Source organism: Lepidochelys kempii, chromosome 24 (assembly GCF_965140285.1).
Source record: "Lepidochelys kempii isolate rLepKem1 chromosome 24, rLepKem1.hap1, whole genome shotgun sequence".
Lineage (NCBI taxonomy): Eukaryota > Metazoa > Chordata > Testudines > Cheloniidae > Lepidochelys > Lepidochelys kempii.
Window position 1 is genome coordinate 17077020 of NC_136403.1, and position 16095 is coordinate 17093114.

The window sequence follows — 16095 nt, forward strand, 5'->3', positions numbered from 1 at the left end:
GAGAGGTGGGGTCTTCTTGATTTCTTGGATGTTACTTCTTTACCACCCTGAACTGTTCATGGACAGGTGGTTTCTGTGGAGCCGCTCTTTGTCCTGCTGGCTTGTTGTCCTTATTGGCCAATCTTAATCTAAGCCAGAGCCTCCACACACTAAATATCCCAGTGACCGGGTCACGCGGCGGTTGTAAAGTATTTCAGAGCCATCACACAAACTTTACAGAATCTATGTCATTCAAGGAATGCTTGGGAATGATTATACTTATTATATTTTATTTCAGGTAGTTCCAGGAGCCCTAGTCCTGACCCAGCACCCTGCTGTGCTAGGCGCTGTACAAACACAGAGTAAAAAAACAGTCCAGGTCACAGAAAGCTCACAATCTATGGAGATACAATATATAGAGACCTGGCTGGGATGCAGGAGACCTGGGTTTGTTTTCAGTTCTGCCACTGGCCAGACCAAAGGTTCTACTGGGTGTCTTTGACCAAGTCACATCCCCACTCTGTGACTCAACTTCCCCATTTGTATAACCTGGAAGACTGCTACTGATCTCTTTGATAAAGTTCTTTGAGATCTACTGATGACAAGAACTAGAGAAGAGCTAGATATCACTAAAGTAATACACAGATTCTTCTACAATATAGTACACCTACTGGATTAAAAACCATTTAGAAATCTAGAACCACAATGAAAATCTCAGGAAAGAATCTGAAATTAGTTGGATTCTATGTGGTTTGAAAACACTCTTGAATCCAGTGATGTCTTTGGTCCAGTCAGGAATCTAGAACCCATGGACTTTGCGTATGAACACACTGAGAGGCTTAGAATGAAGGAAATTCTAGAGCCACCTAGAGATGCAGAATCCAAGAGCATCAGTTAGGTTACACCACATTGAGAGTCCTAAAAGAAACAAGATTCTGGAGCTGGCTACTGATTTGGTGCCATTGATGGCCATTCAGTATGAAAAAAAATGAGAGACCTAGAACGCATGGGATTCCAGAGAGAGGAGGGAATCTAGAATCCAGGAACACTGCAGGGTTTATAAACAGTGAGGTGCCTGGAACCCATTAGGATTTAGAACCATGAGGAATCTAGAAAGAAATGGGATACCAAATGTTCAACTCTCCCTAAACCTAGGCATTTTCAGTCCATCACCTGTTTTCTGTTCTAGATTTCTGACCCCTGTCTTCAACTAGACTAGGGGAGACTGCTGCTGAGATCATCGACAAAAGCCGCTTTGACCAGCGTGAGAAGAGACGTCCTGAAGACCTGCCAGGATTTCTCCCCCACAAAGAGGTAGAGGATGGGGGTGAAGCAGGATGTGAAGGTATGAATGACCAAGAAAGCACCTGCCACCTACTCTGGCATCTCCTTCTTGTGGAGGTTCAAGCTCTGTTAGAGGTCGTAGGGCAGCCAACCGAGGAAGAAGGAAACCACTGTGGCCACCATGACTTTGAAGGGCTTCCCAGCCCACGCCAGCTTCTTCTCCTTCAACTTCAGCCCTACCAGCCATAGCATCCCATTGTGGTGCAGAAGGGCAGTAGGAAGCCCAGCAGGAACCAGACCATGAAGACGGACAGGTGGACCCATCTTCCCATCCCCTGCAGCTTGTCTCCGTTCCAGTCTCTGGAGAGGGCATAGTTGTTGATGCAGATGATTCTGCCCCCATCCAGCATGTGGGTCTCCTGGAAAGCCAGGTAGGGAGTGCTGAGACCGAAGGAGACCAGCCACACACCCACAGCCAGCTTCTGAGCCTGGGGCACAGTGTGGTGATTCCAAGACCAGATGGGATGCTGAGTGACGGTATAGAGATCCAGACTGATGAGTGTGAGAAGGAAGATGGAGGTGAACATGCCCATGGAGATGGAGGTGTAGAGAAGCTTGCAAATGGCCATGCTGAAGACCCAGTGGAAACCCAGGAGGATGTAGACAGCGAAGAAGGGGATCAGCAGGGTGAAGAGAAGGTAGCCAGGTGAAGGAACCAGAGGATGGTCACCATCCTCCACATCTTCAGCCCCAGCACCCTCTGGTACAGCTTGTTTCCTATCACATCCACCAGGAAGGTGGGGAAGAGCAACACGGCCGCAGCCAGGTGAGCATTGCTCACAGCTGCTGGGGTCTTGCTGGTATTTGCCCCAGCAATTAGTGGGAGAGGTGTCTTGCCTTGGTCCATGGTGCCCTGGGGAGAGAGAGAAGAGGGATTGGAAGGGACAACAGAGGAGGGGACAAGGGTGAGGGCAAGAGGAAGGGAGAAATAAGAGGGGGTTAGGAAGGCACCATTGGAGAGGATCTCTCTGGGCACCCTCTGGTCCTCCAGAATATCCAGGCTAGATATTCCAAGCAACTGGGCTATAGCCGATGGAACTCACCCCTACAAGGTAGAAATATGGGCCAAGGGAAAGAGGAATAATAGATGTAGGAGGAGTGGGGACGGGGACAGTATAGTAGGTCAAATACACAGCTATTCTGATAATATCACCTTGCTGTGATCTGGAGGATGGGCTGGCTCATAGGGGTGGGGAATGGGATATGGGGCCTTCTCCTCCAGGAGGTGCTGGTTCCAATCTGGCTCCAGGGTGGGGACTGGCTGGCTCAGGGAGGTGGGGGTTGGTTCTGTTGAGCTGGTGCCGGTGAGGGTCCCCTTAGCTCTGTGTCTTCTACATGCTCGCCCGCAACCTGCTCTCTCTGGTTGAGAGAGCAAACCATAAATAAATATGATCATTTGGACACTGTCTTAGCAGATCAAACACCTAAGAAACAGCCATTACTTTAAACCAACCCCCATTTCCCTCTCACAGCTAGGGCTAGAACCCAGTGGGTGGTGTAGTCATGGCCCCATACTGAACTGTAGTAGGTGCTGTGTAAAGATAGAGGAAAAAGACAATTCCTGCACGAGAGAGCTTACTGTCTGAGGAGTCAGGATTGATAGAGACCAGGACTCAGGAGGCCTTGATCCTATTCCTGGCTCTGCCACTAGTGGACTGAGTGACCTTGGCCTCAGTTTCCCCATTTGTAAAAACTGGGAAACTGCTCCTGACCTCCTTGGCAAAGTTCTTTGTGATCTACTGTGGAAAAGCATGAGAGAAGAACTAGCTATTGCGTTTATAATACACAGACTCTCCTATAATACACCACACCAAATGGATTTTAAACCATTTAGAAATCTAGAACCCCCATGAGATTTTTAGATCTATCAAAGAAGCTGGAACCTGTTGGATTCTATATGGTTTAAAAACACTCTAGAATCTACTGGGGTCCTAGCACCAGCCAGGAATCTAGAACCCATGGACCCTATTGAGTGTGAGCAATTTGAGAGACTTAAAGGGAAGATTCCAGAGCCAACCAATGACACAGAACCCAGAAGAATCAGTTAGGTTAGAATACATTGATTCTGTAGCCAGCTAGTGATCTGAAACTCTCAACACCCATTGAGTTTTATAATGTTGAGAGACCTAGAACACATGGGATTCTGCAGATAACAAGGAATTTGGAATCCCAAGGACACTGCTCGGTTTATAAACATTGAGATACCTGGAACCCATCAGGTTTCAGAACCGTCAGGAATGAAGGAACAGGCGGGATGACAAGTTGCCAGTGCTCTCTGACTCCTGGCACTTTCAGGCACTCGTGACCAACCCTGGCAACGCATTCTTGTAAAACAGCAGGCCGTGGCAGAGGTGGTCGGGCAGCCAGCAGAGCAAGAATGACATCACCGCAGTCACCGTGACTTTGAAAGGCTTCCCTCTCCTCACCAACCTCTTCTTCTTTATCTCCAGCCCTGTCTGAACCTGGCATCCCACGCTGGTGCAAAGAGGCAGCAGGAAGCCCAGCAGAAACTGCACCCTGAACAGCAGCAGATGGAGAGGTCTCCTCCAGGCCTGCATCTCGGCTCCCTCTCCCTCTCCAGAGAAGGTGTAACTATTCGTCCAGATGACCCTGCCCCCTCCATCTCCAGGAGTTCCAGAAAACCCAGTTAGGGAGCGCTGAGGGCGAAAGAAACCAGCTATACAACCGCGACCAGCTTCCTGACCCAGGTCACAGTGCGGGGATGGCAGCACCAGACGGGGGGCAGTCGAGAGTGCAGCGGTCCAGGCTGGAGAGGATGAGGAGGAAGATGGCAGAGAACATGCCCGGGGAGAGGCAGGCTTTGAGGAGCTCATACATGGCCATGCCGAAGACCCAGCAGGAGCCTAGGCAGAATTATAAAGAACAGAATTATAAAGCAGGACGTGAGCAGGTTGGTGAGGACCAGATGGAAGATCAGAGGCAGAGGCAGAGGTCATCATTGTCCCCATATTCAGCCCCAGAGCCCACAGGCAGCAACCCCAGCAGGGGGTGCCACACGCAGCTGCCACTTGATTTCCTTTCCCGACCAGCTGGGGGTTGCTCCCATTGGCTGCCGGACTGGTGGGAAGGCAGAGGTGCGGTGAGGGGCCAGACTGGCCGGGAAGAATGAGGTTCCATGAGGGATCAGGCCGGTCAGGAAGGCGGAGGGGCCGTGAGACCCTAAGGAAGAGTAGGAAGAACACAAAGGGGATTAGAGGCAGCAGAGGGTGGGGAGAGAGAGAGACAGACGTGTGCAGCCCGTGCCCGAGCAGCGAGGAACACGCCGTTTCATTCTCCTCCCTGCACAAACCAATGAGGCTGCAGCCGCACACAGGGTAGAACCAGAATCCTGGGTCTCAGCACCTGTATCCCCGAATCTAACTCAGTGCCCTCCCTTCCCCTTCCCTCCCCGAGCTATGGCCAGAACCCAGGAGTCCTGACTCCAGGCCCCCTCAGTCTAGCCCTTTGGACCTCATTCCCCTCCCAGAACTGGGACTAGAACCACTGGTTTCTGGCTCCCCACACAGACCTGCTCTAACCACTTGACCCCTCTGCCCTCCCCTAGCCAGGGATAGTACCCAGGAATCCTGGCTCCCAGCCCCTTTCTCCCCCCCCCACTCTAACCACGAGACCCCACTCCCCTCAGAATTCAACCTTGGTCTCGTGTACCATGCCGTTGGGGGCTGTTTTCCCAGTAGCGTTGGGTTCCCATTGGGGTTCTCAGGGTCCCAGCTCCGTGGATGGGGCCTGTGTAACGAACACTCTGGGGAGGGCTGGGTGTGACTGAGATTTTATCTAGAATAGGAAGGGGCCGCATTTCACAGGAGTTGTACCCACAACATGTAGATAACACAGGACTCCACACAACTATTGATCTGCTCTAACCACTAGACGCCACCTCCCTCCCAGAGCTTGGAACAGAACCCAGGGTCCTTACTCCCAGTGTCCCCCGCCCCACGTCAAACCACTAGAACCCCCCACCCACTCCTTGGATGGGAGCTGCATCATTTGTGACTCAGACTTTGTTGTGAGCTAACACTGCTGGGTTATTTCTGGGTCGAGTTGTGAGATACAGGCCCTTTCTCTTCATGGGGGCACACCTCAATAGTTGAGCTCCTGGCCAAGAATCTAGTGCATTGCGGGGGGGCCTGGGAACCAGGACTCCTGGGTTCTAGGCCAGGCTCTGGGAGGGAGAGGGGCTAGTTTTAAAGCAATGATTGTTGCTTAGGTGGTTTCTTTGCTAAGACGGTGTCCAATGATCATTTCCGTTCATGGTTTGCAGCTTGTGGATCTCAGAGAGCAGGTGGGGGTGGAGCATGTAGAAGAAACAGAGTTAAGGGGAGTGAACTCAACACACAGGGGAGGGCTCTGGGGTGCAGGGGACAGACACACGGATGCTTTGCTGGCCAAACACACAGCATCTGAGGCTCTCTCTGCGCTGGGTCTGTTTCCACCACCCGCTGCCCAGGTGAGTCAAGACAGCAGGCGGAAGGCCCCATGTTGGGTCTAAAGGGGAATTTTCTTGCTAAGCCCCCCTAGAAGCCACAGAAATTTGCTATTGTAAAGGCAAATCGGTGGGACTCCCTGCCACTGGGTATCTGTGGGGTTCCCATGGGGCACTCAATAGACAGAGGTAGTAGGTGAGGTCAGTGACATGGGTAAAGTTTTTCCCCTTATTTCATGTTAGTCTGACGAGTTGATCCCCATTTACAAAGCTCTAAGCCAGCAGTTCTCAACCTTTCCAGACTACTGTACCCCTTCTATTGTGTACCCCCAAGTTTTCCCTCACTTAAAAACTACTTGCTTACAAAATCAGACATAAATATACAGATGTGTCACAGCTACACTATTACTGAACAATTGCTGACCTTCTCATTTTTCCTGTATAATTATAAATTAATTGCAACATAAATGTTGGACTTACATTTCAGTGTATAGTACATAGGGCAGTCTCAGCAAGTCACTGTATGAAATGTTAGTTTGTACTGACTTCGTTAGTGCTTTTTATGTAGCCTGTGGTAAAACTAGGCAAATATCTAGATGAGTTGATGTACCCCCCGACAGACCTCTGCGTACCCTTAGGGGTACACATACCCCTTGGCTGCGAACCTCTGCTCTAAGCCACAAGACCCCAATTTCCTCCCACAACCCAGGAGTTCTGACCCCCACCCCACTCCCAGAGCTGGGCGTAGAACCCAGGAGTCCTGGCTCCCAGCCTGCCCTTCTCTAACCATTAGGCCAGGCTGCAGAGCACAGAGGACACTGTGCTAACAAGGCCATAAGGGATGCAGTCCCTGCCAGAGGCAATAGCCCAGAGGACCCGGCTGCAGGGCTGGCAGCCCGGCTTGGGGGCAGAGCAGCAGCTCGGTGGATTGTGGTTTCCTGTTGCAATGAGGGTGAGAAGGACCCTGCGCGCTCTCTCGAGTCAGGGTGTAGCAGCAGTTCCTGTGACTGGCAGATGAGCAGAAGAGATGGGGTGGGGGCGGGGTGGCTTTTTCTGCCTTGTGGCAGTGAGTTACACTGGCACCAGCTCCTGCATGCTAGGAGTCAACAGCACCGATCCCCCCTCAACTGAATAGCCCTGATCCCCTGCCCTGGGGCCAGATTAGAGCTGGCCACCCAAGAGTGGAAAGGCCCCGTGGCCCATTCCCTGCTCCCCTGAGCCAGCCACATCACAGCTACATGATATTCTCTGCATAGCTGTATATTTGATCTCCTAGACTGTCCCCTTCCCCACTTCTCCCATGTCTGCTATCCCCCTTGTCCTCCCCTACTGCTCACAGCTCTATCCTGCAGCAGTGAGTTCCACCGGCTATAGCCCAGTTTCTGGGAATATCTACCATGGATATTCTGGAGGACCACAGAGTGCCCAGCGACGTCCTCTCCAGTGTTACCTTACCAGTTACTCACACTGGTATTTCTCCCTTCTCCACTTCCACTCTCCCTTTTGGCCTCCAATGTTGTCCCTTCGAACCCCTCTTCTGTCTCTTCCCAGGGTACCATGGAACAAGATATCACGGCACTCCCACCAACCACAATGGCAAATTCCAGTAAGATCGCAGACACCACGAAGACCCATCACCTGGCCTCTGCTGTGTTGCTCTTCACCACCTTCCTGGTGGGTGTGGTGGGGAACGGGCTGTACCTGTGGGTGCTGGGGCTGAAGATGAGGAGGACAGTGACCACGCTCTGGTTCCTTCACCTGGTCTCCTGCTACCTTCTCTTCACCCTGCTAATCCCGTTCTTTGCCATCTACGTCCTCGTGGATTTCCACTGGGTCTTTGGCATGGCCATGTGCAAGCTTCTCAATGCCTTCATTTCCATGGGCATGTTCTCCTCTGTTTTCCTTCTCACACTCATCAGTCTGGACCGCTACACCCTCACTCACCATCCCATCTGGTCCCGGAATCACCGCACCCTGTCCCGAGCTTGGAAGCTGGTTGTGGGCGTGTGGCTGGCCTCCTTCGGTCTCAGCACTCCCTACCTGGCTTTCCGGGAGACCCAGGTGGTGGACGGGGGCAGAATCATCTGCATCAACAATTACGCCCTCTCCGGAGACCAAAATGGAGCTGAGATGCAGGATCTGGACAGACAGGTCCACCTGGCTGTATTCGTGGTCCGATTCCTGCTGGGCTTCCTGCTGCCCTTCTGTACCATCGTGGGATGCTATGTCCGCGTGGGGCTGAAGATGAAGGAGAAGAAGCTGGCGTGGGCTGGGAAGCCCTTCAAAGTCGTGGTGGCCGCAGTGCTTTCCTTCTTCCTCGGCTGGCTCCCCTACCACCTCTACCATGGCTTGAAGCTCTACAAGAAGGCGGTGCCAGAGTCAGTGACGGGTGCTCTCATGGTCATTTACACCTTGTCATCCTGCTTCAATGCCTCCTTCTCCTCCATCCTCTACCTCTTTGTGGGGGAGAAGTTCTGGCAGGTCTTCAGGAAGTCTCTTCTCACTCTGGTCAAAGAGGCTGTTGTCGATGATCTAGGCAGCAGTACCGCTGAGTCTAGTGAAAGACAGGGGTCAGAAATCTAGAACACAAAACAGGAGATGGTCTGAAGTTGCCCAGACTTAGGGAGAGTTGAAAACTTGCCATCCCCTTTGTTCCTAGATTCCTGCTTGTTCTGAAACCTGATGGGTTCCAGGTATCTCAATGTTTATAAACCCCAGTGTCCCTGGATTCTAGATTCCCTGCTCTCTCCAGAATCCCATATGTTTTGGGTCTCTCAATTTTTTCAAACTCAGTGGGTCATTAATGGCACCAGATTGCTAGCCAGCTCCAGAATCTTGTTGGTTTTAGGTCTCTCAATGTGTTCTAACCTAATTGACTCTCTTGGATTCTGCATCTCTAGGTGGCTCTGGAATCTCATTTATTGTAAGCCATTCAGTATGTTCAAACTCAAAGTCTACTGAGTCTAGGTCCCTGACTGGATCTAGGACATCACCGGATTCTAGAGTGTTTTCAAACCACATAGAATCCAACAGCTTCCAGATTGCTTGCTAAAAGTTTCATCCTGGTTCTAGATTTTCAAATGGTTTAAAATCCATTAGCTGTAGTATATTATAGAAGAGTCTGTGTATTATAATAGCGATATCTAGGTCTTCTCTAGTGCTTGTCATCAGTAGATCTCAAAGAACTTTAGCAAGGAGGTCAGTAGCAGTCTTCCAGTTTTTACAAATGGGGAAACTGAGGCACAGAGTGGGGAAGTGACTTGGCCAGTGTCACCCAGTAGAACCTTTGGCCTGTCCAGTGGCAGAACCTGGAACAAACCCAGCTCTCCTGTGTCCTGGCCCAGGTCTCTATCCATTCTGGGCTCTCTGGGACATGGACTGTCTTTTTGTTCTGTGTTTGTACAGTGCCGAGCACATTGGGGTCCTGGGCCAGAGCTGGGGCTCCAAGCTCTGCTGAAATAAAGAATAGTAATTATTAATAATTCCCAGGTTTTGCTTGAACTACGTAGTTTCCATAAGTTTTTCTGTGGCAGCTCTGAAATAATTTCCAACACCATGTGACCCGATCACTGGGATATTTTGGGTGGGGAAGCTCTGGCTTAGTTTCAGAGCGGCTGGTAAGGAAAACAAGTCAGTAGAATAAAGAGCTGCTCCAGAGAAACCACCTGCCCATGATCACTTCAGGGTGGTGAAGAGGTAACGTCCAAGCTAATAAGAGTGACACTGTATGGAATATGGGTGATCATTCATAATGTTATGGATACAAAATTCCAATGGAACATACCAGATATACCATGTAAGCTATCAGTGGGAAAGTTATCATTTGATAAATATGATCAGCTTGTTTATGTGTATGTATCATCTTTGTGTTGTGAGTTGTAAATATGTGTGGTATATTGATATCTCAGACCTGTGCTGTGTATCTGGGTGACAGCCCCAGACAGCTTGCATCAGCCCTGTCCAGCCCATTGGATGGGCCATGAAGCATTGGCTGGCAGTGTGGCGTTTTGGGTAAGATCCAAACCAGTATTGATCTGGGAATGTGGCTGGCCCTTTGGGGATCAGAAGAACATTTTGTGCAGTGAATAGAATTTTAAGTAACTTCTCACTTTACTGGACCTATTTGCTGACTGGGAGCCTAAGATTGGAATGCAATAAAGGGGGCTGTGGGATTTCTTCTTCTTCTTCTTTCTTTCTTTCTTTTTTTGGCTTCTTGATCACCAGTGTGGCGGATGAGGAGCACAGCTTGTGAGTGGTTGGTGAATCTAACTACAGTGGTAACCACCAGTTTTGGGATAAACTGCTCTCCTTTTTGCTGCCCACCCTGACCTTGGCATTTTCAGTGTGGGCTGCCCTCTGCACCTCTAGTCACAGGTCACAGTAACTGTGAAGATCTCACCTGCCAGCTTGAGCTAAGTTACAAAACCTTGGCCAAGGTTGGGGGGCAGCAGATCCAAAAGATGATAAAGAGTTAAAAAGATCCTCCCGATTCTCCATCACTGGCAATTTTTAAAGCAGGATTGGATGGTATTTCTAACAGGTCTGCTCTAGTTCAAATAGGGACTAATTCAGGGATGTTCTGATTCAGGTCAGACTAGGGGACCACCATGCTGCTTCTGGCCTTAGAATCTCTGATTCTATCCAGAGGTCAGGCAGATCTTGTTGGGGTACTGTACCAATTGTCACCTGGACCCACTGTGGTATCTGAGGAAGCCAGACCTGTGTGGGCCACCAGCCCCAGGTGGAGGGCTGTAGGTAAGTTAGACATGCACATAGCCCATCTGTTTTAAACATCTTTTCCCATTGCTACTGTTCAGAGGAAACAAGACTGCCAAACATGACAGATACCGTCTCTCGCTGATTCAGAATTCAATAGGATCTTATGGATTCTAGGAATCCTGGCCAGTTCTTAACCTCTTGGTCCCAGGTCTGTCAGGGTTTTGAATGCAATCTGATCTGATGTGGGCTAGATTTAGACATCATGTTTTCCAAGCCACTTTATGTTTCAAAAGCCAATAGGATCCTATGCATTCTAGGTATTTGGCTGGTTCTTGAAGTTCTTGGGTTCTAGGTCTGCCAAGATTTAAAAACCCGAAGAGATCCTATGTGGTCTTGAGCATCCTAGTTTCCAACCTCATACCTGACATCCTAGAGCGCATAGGACCCGTTTGGGTTTAAAATTTTTTGGTCAGAGCAAGAACCCAAAAGGTTCAAGAATCACTCAAATGTCTAGAACTCTTGGGATACTATTGTGTTTTTAAATGTGTGTGTGTATACATATACATATGTGTATATATATATAATATACACACACACAACAGTACTGCATTAGTTCTAGATATCTGGCTTGTTCTTAAACCTCTTGGGTTCTATGTATAATAGTGTCTTGAAACCCAATTAGATCTGACAAGGTCTAGTAACTGAAGGGTTCCAAGTACATGGAATCATGTACTGACTTGAAACACTTTCCAAGAGGCCTGATGTTCACAAAGGGTTCAGCTATTTCTTCTGGAAAATCAGGCCTCTTTAACGGTGTTCATTTGGGACCCCCCCCCATAGAAGCATAACAAATAATCACCAATTATTTTGGAATATTAAGCCTGTAAGGCAATAGGGCCTGGAGCGAACAGGCCAGCTCCTCGGCCAGTGTAAATCAATGTAGCTCTGTTGACTTCACTTCAGAGTTCTTGGGCTCTTCTCCTGCTGCTGGGAGATGAGTGGGCTCTAGCAGGTTAGCGTGGGGGGGGGGGGGGCTAGGAGCCAGGACGCCTGGGTTCAAACCCCAGCTCTGTGAGGAAATGGTGTTTAGCAGTTACAGTAGACTTAGTGACACCAAAACATTTAATGAATTAGTGTCAGATTTGCCAAATTGTTTCACTCAACCACCAAAAAGCCGACATTTTCAAAATAAAACACTGTGATGTTCTTATTCCAAACAGCTTTGCTTGAAATGTGTTTAATTTTTTTATTCATTTAAAATGTGTAAAAACCAAGCTCAGGAAAAAAAAAAACATTTCCTTTAGACTGAAACAATCTCCATCCCCACCCCCCACACCTTTTCATTAGCTAATAATAATAATTTGGGGTCATCCCAAATGAGCCCCCCCCCGCACCTCGGCTGTTCAGAACAACTAGAGACCCAAAGAATCGGTTATTGGCACAGGACTTACATGCCATCTGTGGTCCCAAGTCAGCCAAGTCACCAGGACACCAAGTCAAAGGTGATAATAGGGACGGGAACTCAAACATCTCCGTGTTGAGATCAAAACAGCAGTCTCTAGGCCCCCACGTGTCAGCTCAGCGTGGGTGTTACTCACCCTCAATTTCCGCTGGAAGCCGTACTTCGCAGAGGTGTGAACTGCTATTAAACACAGGTGTGAACAGCTCAAGGAGTGGACTCAATTTTGCTATATGGCTGCACTGGCCCTCGGTCCTTGTGCGTGGCTGAGCTCAGGGGCCATCCAGGCTCGACGTTTGGCCTCTTTGCTATTTCCCCTCACTCTGCACTGAGAACATTATAACCATCTGAAAATGTTCAGTCAGCACGTGTGTGTGTGTGGGGGGCTGTATCACGGGAACTCCTGGACCAAAGGACCCCCAATTTGCATCACAACCCCCCGCTCCATTGCTCAGTGCTGATTTTCAAGGCAGTTGCCCCCTGCATGGAGGCTTCAGTGCAATTTGTGAATATTAACAGCAGCTCATCTTCAGGGAGCTGCGTCTCCTGACGTCCCTGATCAAACGACCGCTCTTTCCTCCCGCAGACTCCAGCAGAGCCCCTGCGGCTTGGTGCCACTTTCCAAGTCAATGCGAGTCTGTAACTGGTTTTCAGAGCGCTGTGAAAAAAAATTAAGAACGGCTCCTTTTCATGCAGCTTTAACTGAGGGCCCCGGATCACAAGCCTCTGAATCTGCCCCACTCACTCTGCCCCGGGCCTTCCTCAGAGACGGCCAATTTCAAGCCAAGCCGAGCGGGCACGTGGATTTCAGAGCACTTGGACTCGTCGGTTCTGACAGGAAAAGGTTTCTCTGTAGGCCCGGCTGCAGGAGCGCCCTTAGCAGATCTGAAATAAGTATCTAAGATTACAAAAATTGTAAGTGAGGGCAAGGAAATGCATTAGATTATCTTTTGTTTTAGCATGTGAATTTTCTCTATGCTAAGAGGGAGTTTTATTCCTGCTTTTTGTAACTTTAAAGCTGAGCCTAGAGGGGAATCCTCTGTGTTTTAAATATTTTTATTTACCCTGTAAAGTTACCTTCCATTCTGGTTTTGCAGGTGTGATTCTTTTCCTTTTTCTGTAAATAAAATTCTTCTTTTAAGAACCTGATTGATTTTCAATGTCCTAAAAACGCAGGGGTTTGGTCTGTGCTTACATTGTAACCACGTGGTTTGTATATTATTCTCAAGCCTCCCCCGGAAAGGGGGTAAAGGAGTTTGGGGGGAATATTTTGGGGAAATAGGGACTCCAAGTGACCCTTTTCCTGAATTTTTGTCCAACTCACGTGGTGGTGGCAGCAATACTGTCCAAGGACAAGGTAGGATTTGTGCCTTGGGGAAGTTTTAACCTAAGCAGGTAGAAATAAGCTTTGGGGGTCTTTCATGTGCGTCCCCACATTTATACCCCAGAGTTCAGAGTGGGGAGGGAACCCTGACATGGCCCCTTGAATCCAACAGCCCTTTCCTCTCTGCACACTTACATCCAAACCTGGGGCATCAGCCTGGCCATACTCATACCAGCCACCTCTGCTGCATCTCTGGGGAACGTGGCTCTTTCAGAGCCCTATCGAAGCTCTAGTCCCTTTGGACACGCAACTCCCTCCAATGGGCAGCTGTTGGCATTGGTATTTGCCCTGGAGGTACCGCTGGACCCACATTTCTGTGCATCCCTGGCCCTCCGCGTCCAACTGTCTAAGAAGCCAAGCTGGGCAGTAGCGGATTATTCAATGGTGGAACTTGGTGAGATAACTCACATGACTGGAGCACTGTCATGGATGGATATAAACTGTTCAGGAAGGACAGGCAGGACAGAAAAGGTGGGAGAGTTGCATTGTATGGAAGGGAGCAGTATGACTGCTCAGAGCTCCGGTATGAAACTGCAGAAAAACCTGAGTGTCTCTGGATTAAGTTTAGAAGTGTGAGCAACAAGAGTGATGTAGTGGTGGGAGTCTGCTATAGTCTGCTTTCTTCCAGCAACTAACAGAAGTTACTAGATCACAGGCCCTCGTTCTCATGGGGGACTTCAGTCACCCTGATATCTGCTGGGAGAGCAATACAGTGGTGCACAGACAATCCAGGAAGCTTTTGGAAAGTGTAGGGGACAATTTCCTGGTGCAAGTGCTGGAGGAACCATCTAGGGGCAGAGCTCTTCTTGACCTGCTGCTCACAAACAAGGAAGAATTAGTAGGGGAAGCAAAAGTGGATGGGAACCTGGGAGGTAGTGACCATGAAATTGGTCGAGTTCAGGATCCTGACACAGGGAAGAAAGGAGAACAGCAGAATATGGACCCTGGACTTCAGAAAAGCAGACTTTGACTCCCTCAGGGAACTGATGGGCAGGATCCCCTGGGAGAATAACAGGAGGGGGAAAGGAGTCCAGGAGAGCTGGCTGTATTTTAAAGAATCCTTATTGAGGTTACAGGGACAAACCATCCCGATGTGTAGAAAGAATAGTAAATATGGTAGGTGACAAGCTTGGCTTAACAGTGAAATCCTTGCTGATCTTAAACACACAAAAAAAGCTTCCAAGGAGTGGAAGATTGGACAAATGACCAGGGAAGAGTATAAAAATATTGTTCGGGCATGCAGGAGTGAAATCAGGAAGGCCAAATCATACTTGGAGTTGCAGCTAGCAAGGGATGTTAAGAGTAACAAGAAGGGTTTCTTCAGGTATGTTGGCAACAAGAAGAAAGTCAAGGAATGTGTGGGCCCCTTAATGAATGAGGGATGTCAACCTAGTGATAGAGGAAGTGGAAAAAGCTAATGTACTCAATGCTTTTTTTGCCTCTGTCTTCACGAACAAGGTCAGCTCCCAGACTGCTGCACTGGGCAGCACAGCATGGGGAGGAGGTGACCAGCCCCTGTGGAGAAAGAAGTGGTTTGGGACTATTTAGAAAAGCTGGACGAGCACCATGGACTGAGGCAACATGACTCTCCCACCAACCACTGGGGCGAATTCCAGCCAGACCCCAGCAGCTGTGAGCACCTCTCACCTGGCCTCTGCTGTGTTGCTCTTCCCCACCTTCCTGGTGGGTGTGGTGGGGAACGGGCTGTACCTGTGGGTGCTGGGGCTGAAGATGAGGAGGTCAGTGACCACGCTCTGGTTCCTCCACCTCATGTCCTCTCTCCTCCTACTCACCCTGCTGATCCCCTTCTTCATCGTCTCCCTCCTCATGGGTTTACACTGGGTCTTCGGCATGGTCTTGCGCAAGCTTCTCAACACCTGCATCTCTGTGGGCATGTTCTCCTCTGTCTTCCATCTCACCCTCACTAACCACCCCAACTGGTCCCGGAATCACCGCACAGTGCCCCGGGCTGGGAAGCTGGTGGTGGGCATGTGGCTGGCTTCCTTCGGTCTCAGCCCTCCCTACTTGGCTTTCCGGGAGACCCAGGTGGTGGACGGGGGCAGAATCATCTGCATCAACAATTATGCCCTCTCCGGAGACTGGAATAGAGCCAAGATGCAGGAGCTGGGGAGATGGGTCAACGTGGCCATCTTCATGGTCCGGTTCCTGCTAGGCTTCTTGCTGCCTTTCTGCACCATGGTGGGATGCTATGTCCGCTTGGGGCTGAAGATGAAGGAGAAGAAGCTGGCACAGACCAAGAAGCCCTTCAAAGTCATGGTGGCTGCAGTGGTTTCCTTCTTCCTTGGCTGGCTTCCCTACCACCTCCATCATGGCTTGAAGCTCTCCAAGAAGGAGATGCCAGAGTTGGTGATGGGTGCTCTCTTTGTCATTTATACCTTCACATCTTGCTTCAATGCCTGTTTCACTCCCATCCTCTACCTCTTTGTGGGGGAGAAGTTCTGGCAGGTCTTCAGGACATCTCTTCTCACTCTGGTAAAAAGCAGCTTTTGTTGATGGTCTCTTCAGCAGTGCCCCTGAGTCTAGTGGAAGATACGGGTCAGAAGTCGAGAACACAAAACAGGTGGTGGTCTGAAGGTGCCCAGACTTAGGGAGAGTTGAACACTTGGCATCCCAGTTGTTTCTAGATTCCTGAGGGTTCTAAATCCTAATGGGTTCCAGGTATCTCACTGTTCATAAACTCTGCAGTGTCCCTGGATTCTAGATTCCCTGCTCTCTCCAGAACTCCGTGCGTCCAAAGTCACTCAA

The 16095-nt window shown here is 49.7% G+C and overlaps 1 protein-coding gene and 2 pseudogenes across 1 annotated transcript; 2 read left to right on the forward strand and 1 right to left on the reverse strand.

The window, feature by feature from the left end:
• Positions 1-1164: 1164 nt before the first annotated feature.
• On the reverse strand, positions 1165-4167 carry LOC140902961 (putative G-protein coupled receptor 33; annotated as a pseudogene).
• A 1576-nt stretch (positions 4168-5743) lies between these two features.
• On the forward strand, positions 5744-8359 carry LOC140902831 (putative G-protein coupled receptor 33). Its single transcript, XM_073323370.1, has 2 exons — positions 5744-5791; positions 7319-8359. The coding sequence occupies exon 2, from the start codon at positions 7325-7327 to the stop codon at positions 8348-8350; it is 1026 nt and encodes a 341-aa protein (XP_073179471.1). The 5' UTR covers positions 5744-5791; positions 7319-7324; the 3' UTR covers positions 8351-8359.
• A 6536-nt stretch (positions 8360-14895) lies between these two features.
• LOC140902844 (putative G-protein coupled receptor 33) lies at positions 14896-15843 on the forward strand (annotated as a pseudogene).
• Positions 15844-16095: the final 252 nt, after the last annotated feature.

Coding starts and splice junctions, on each gene's coding strand:
- LOC140902831 (XM_073323370.1), top strand. CDS start 7,325: ATGGAACAAGATATCACGGCACTCCCACCAACCACAATGGCAAATTCC.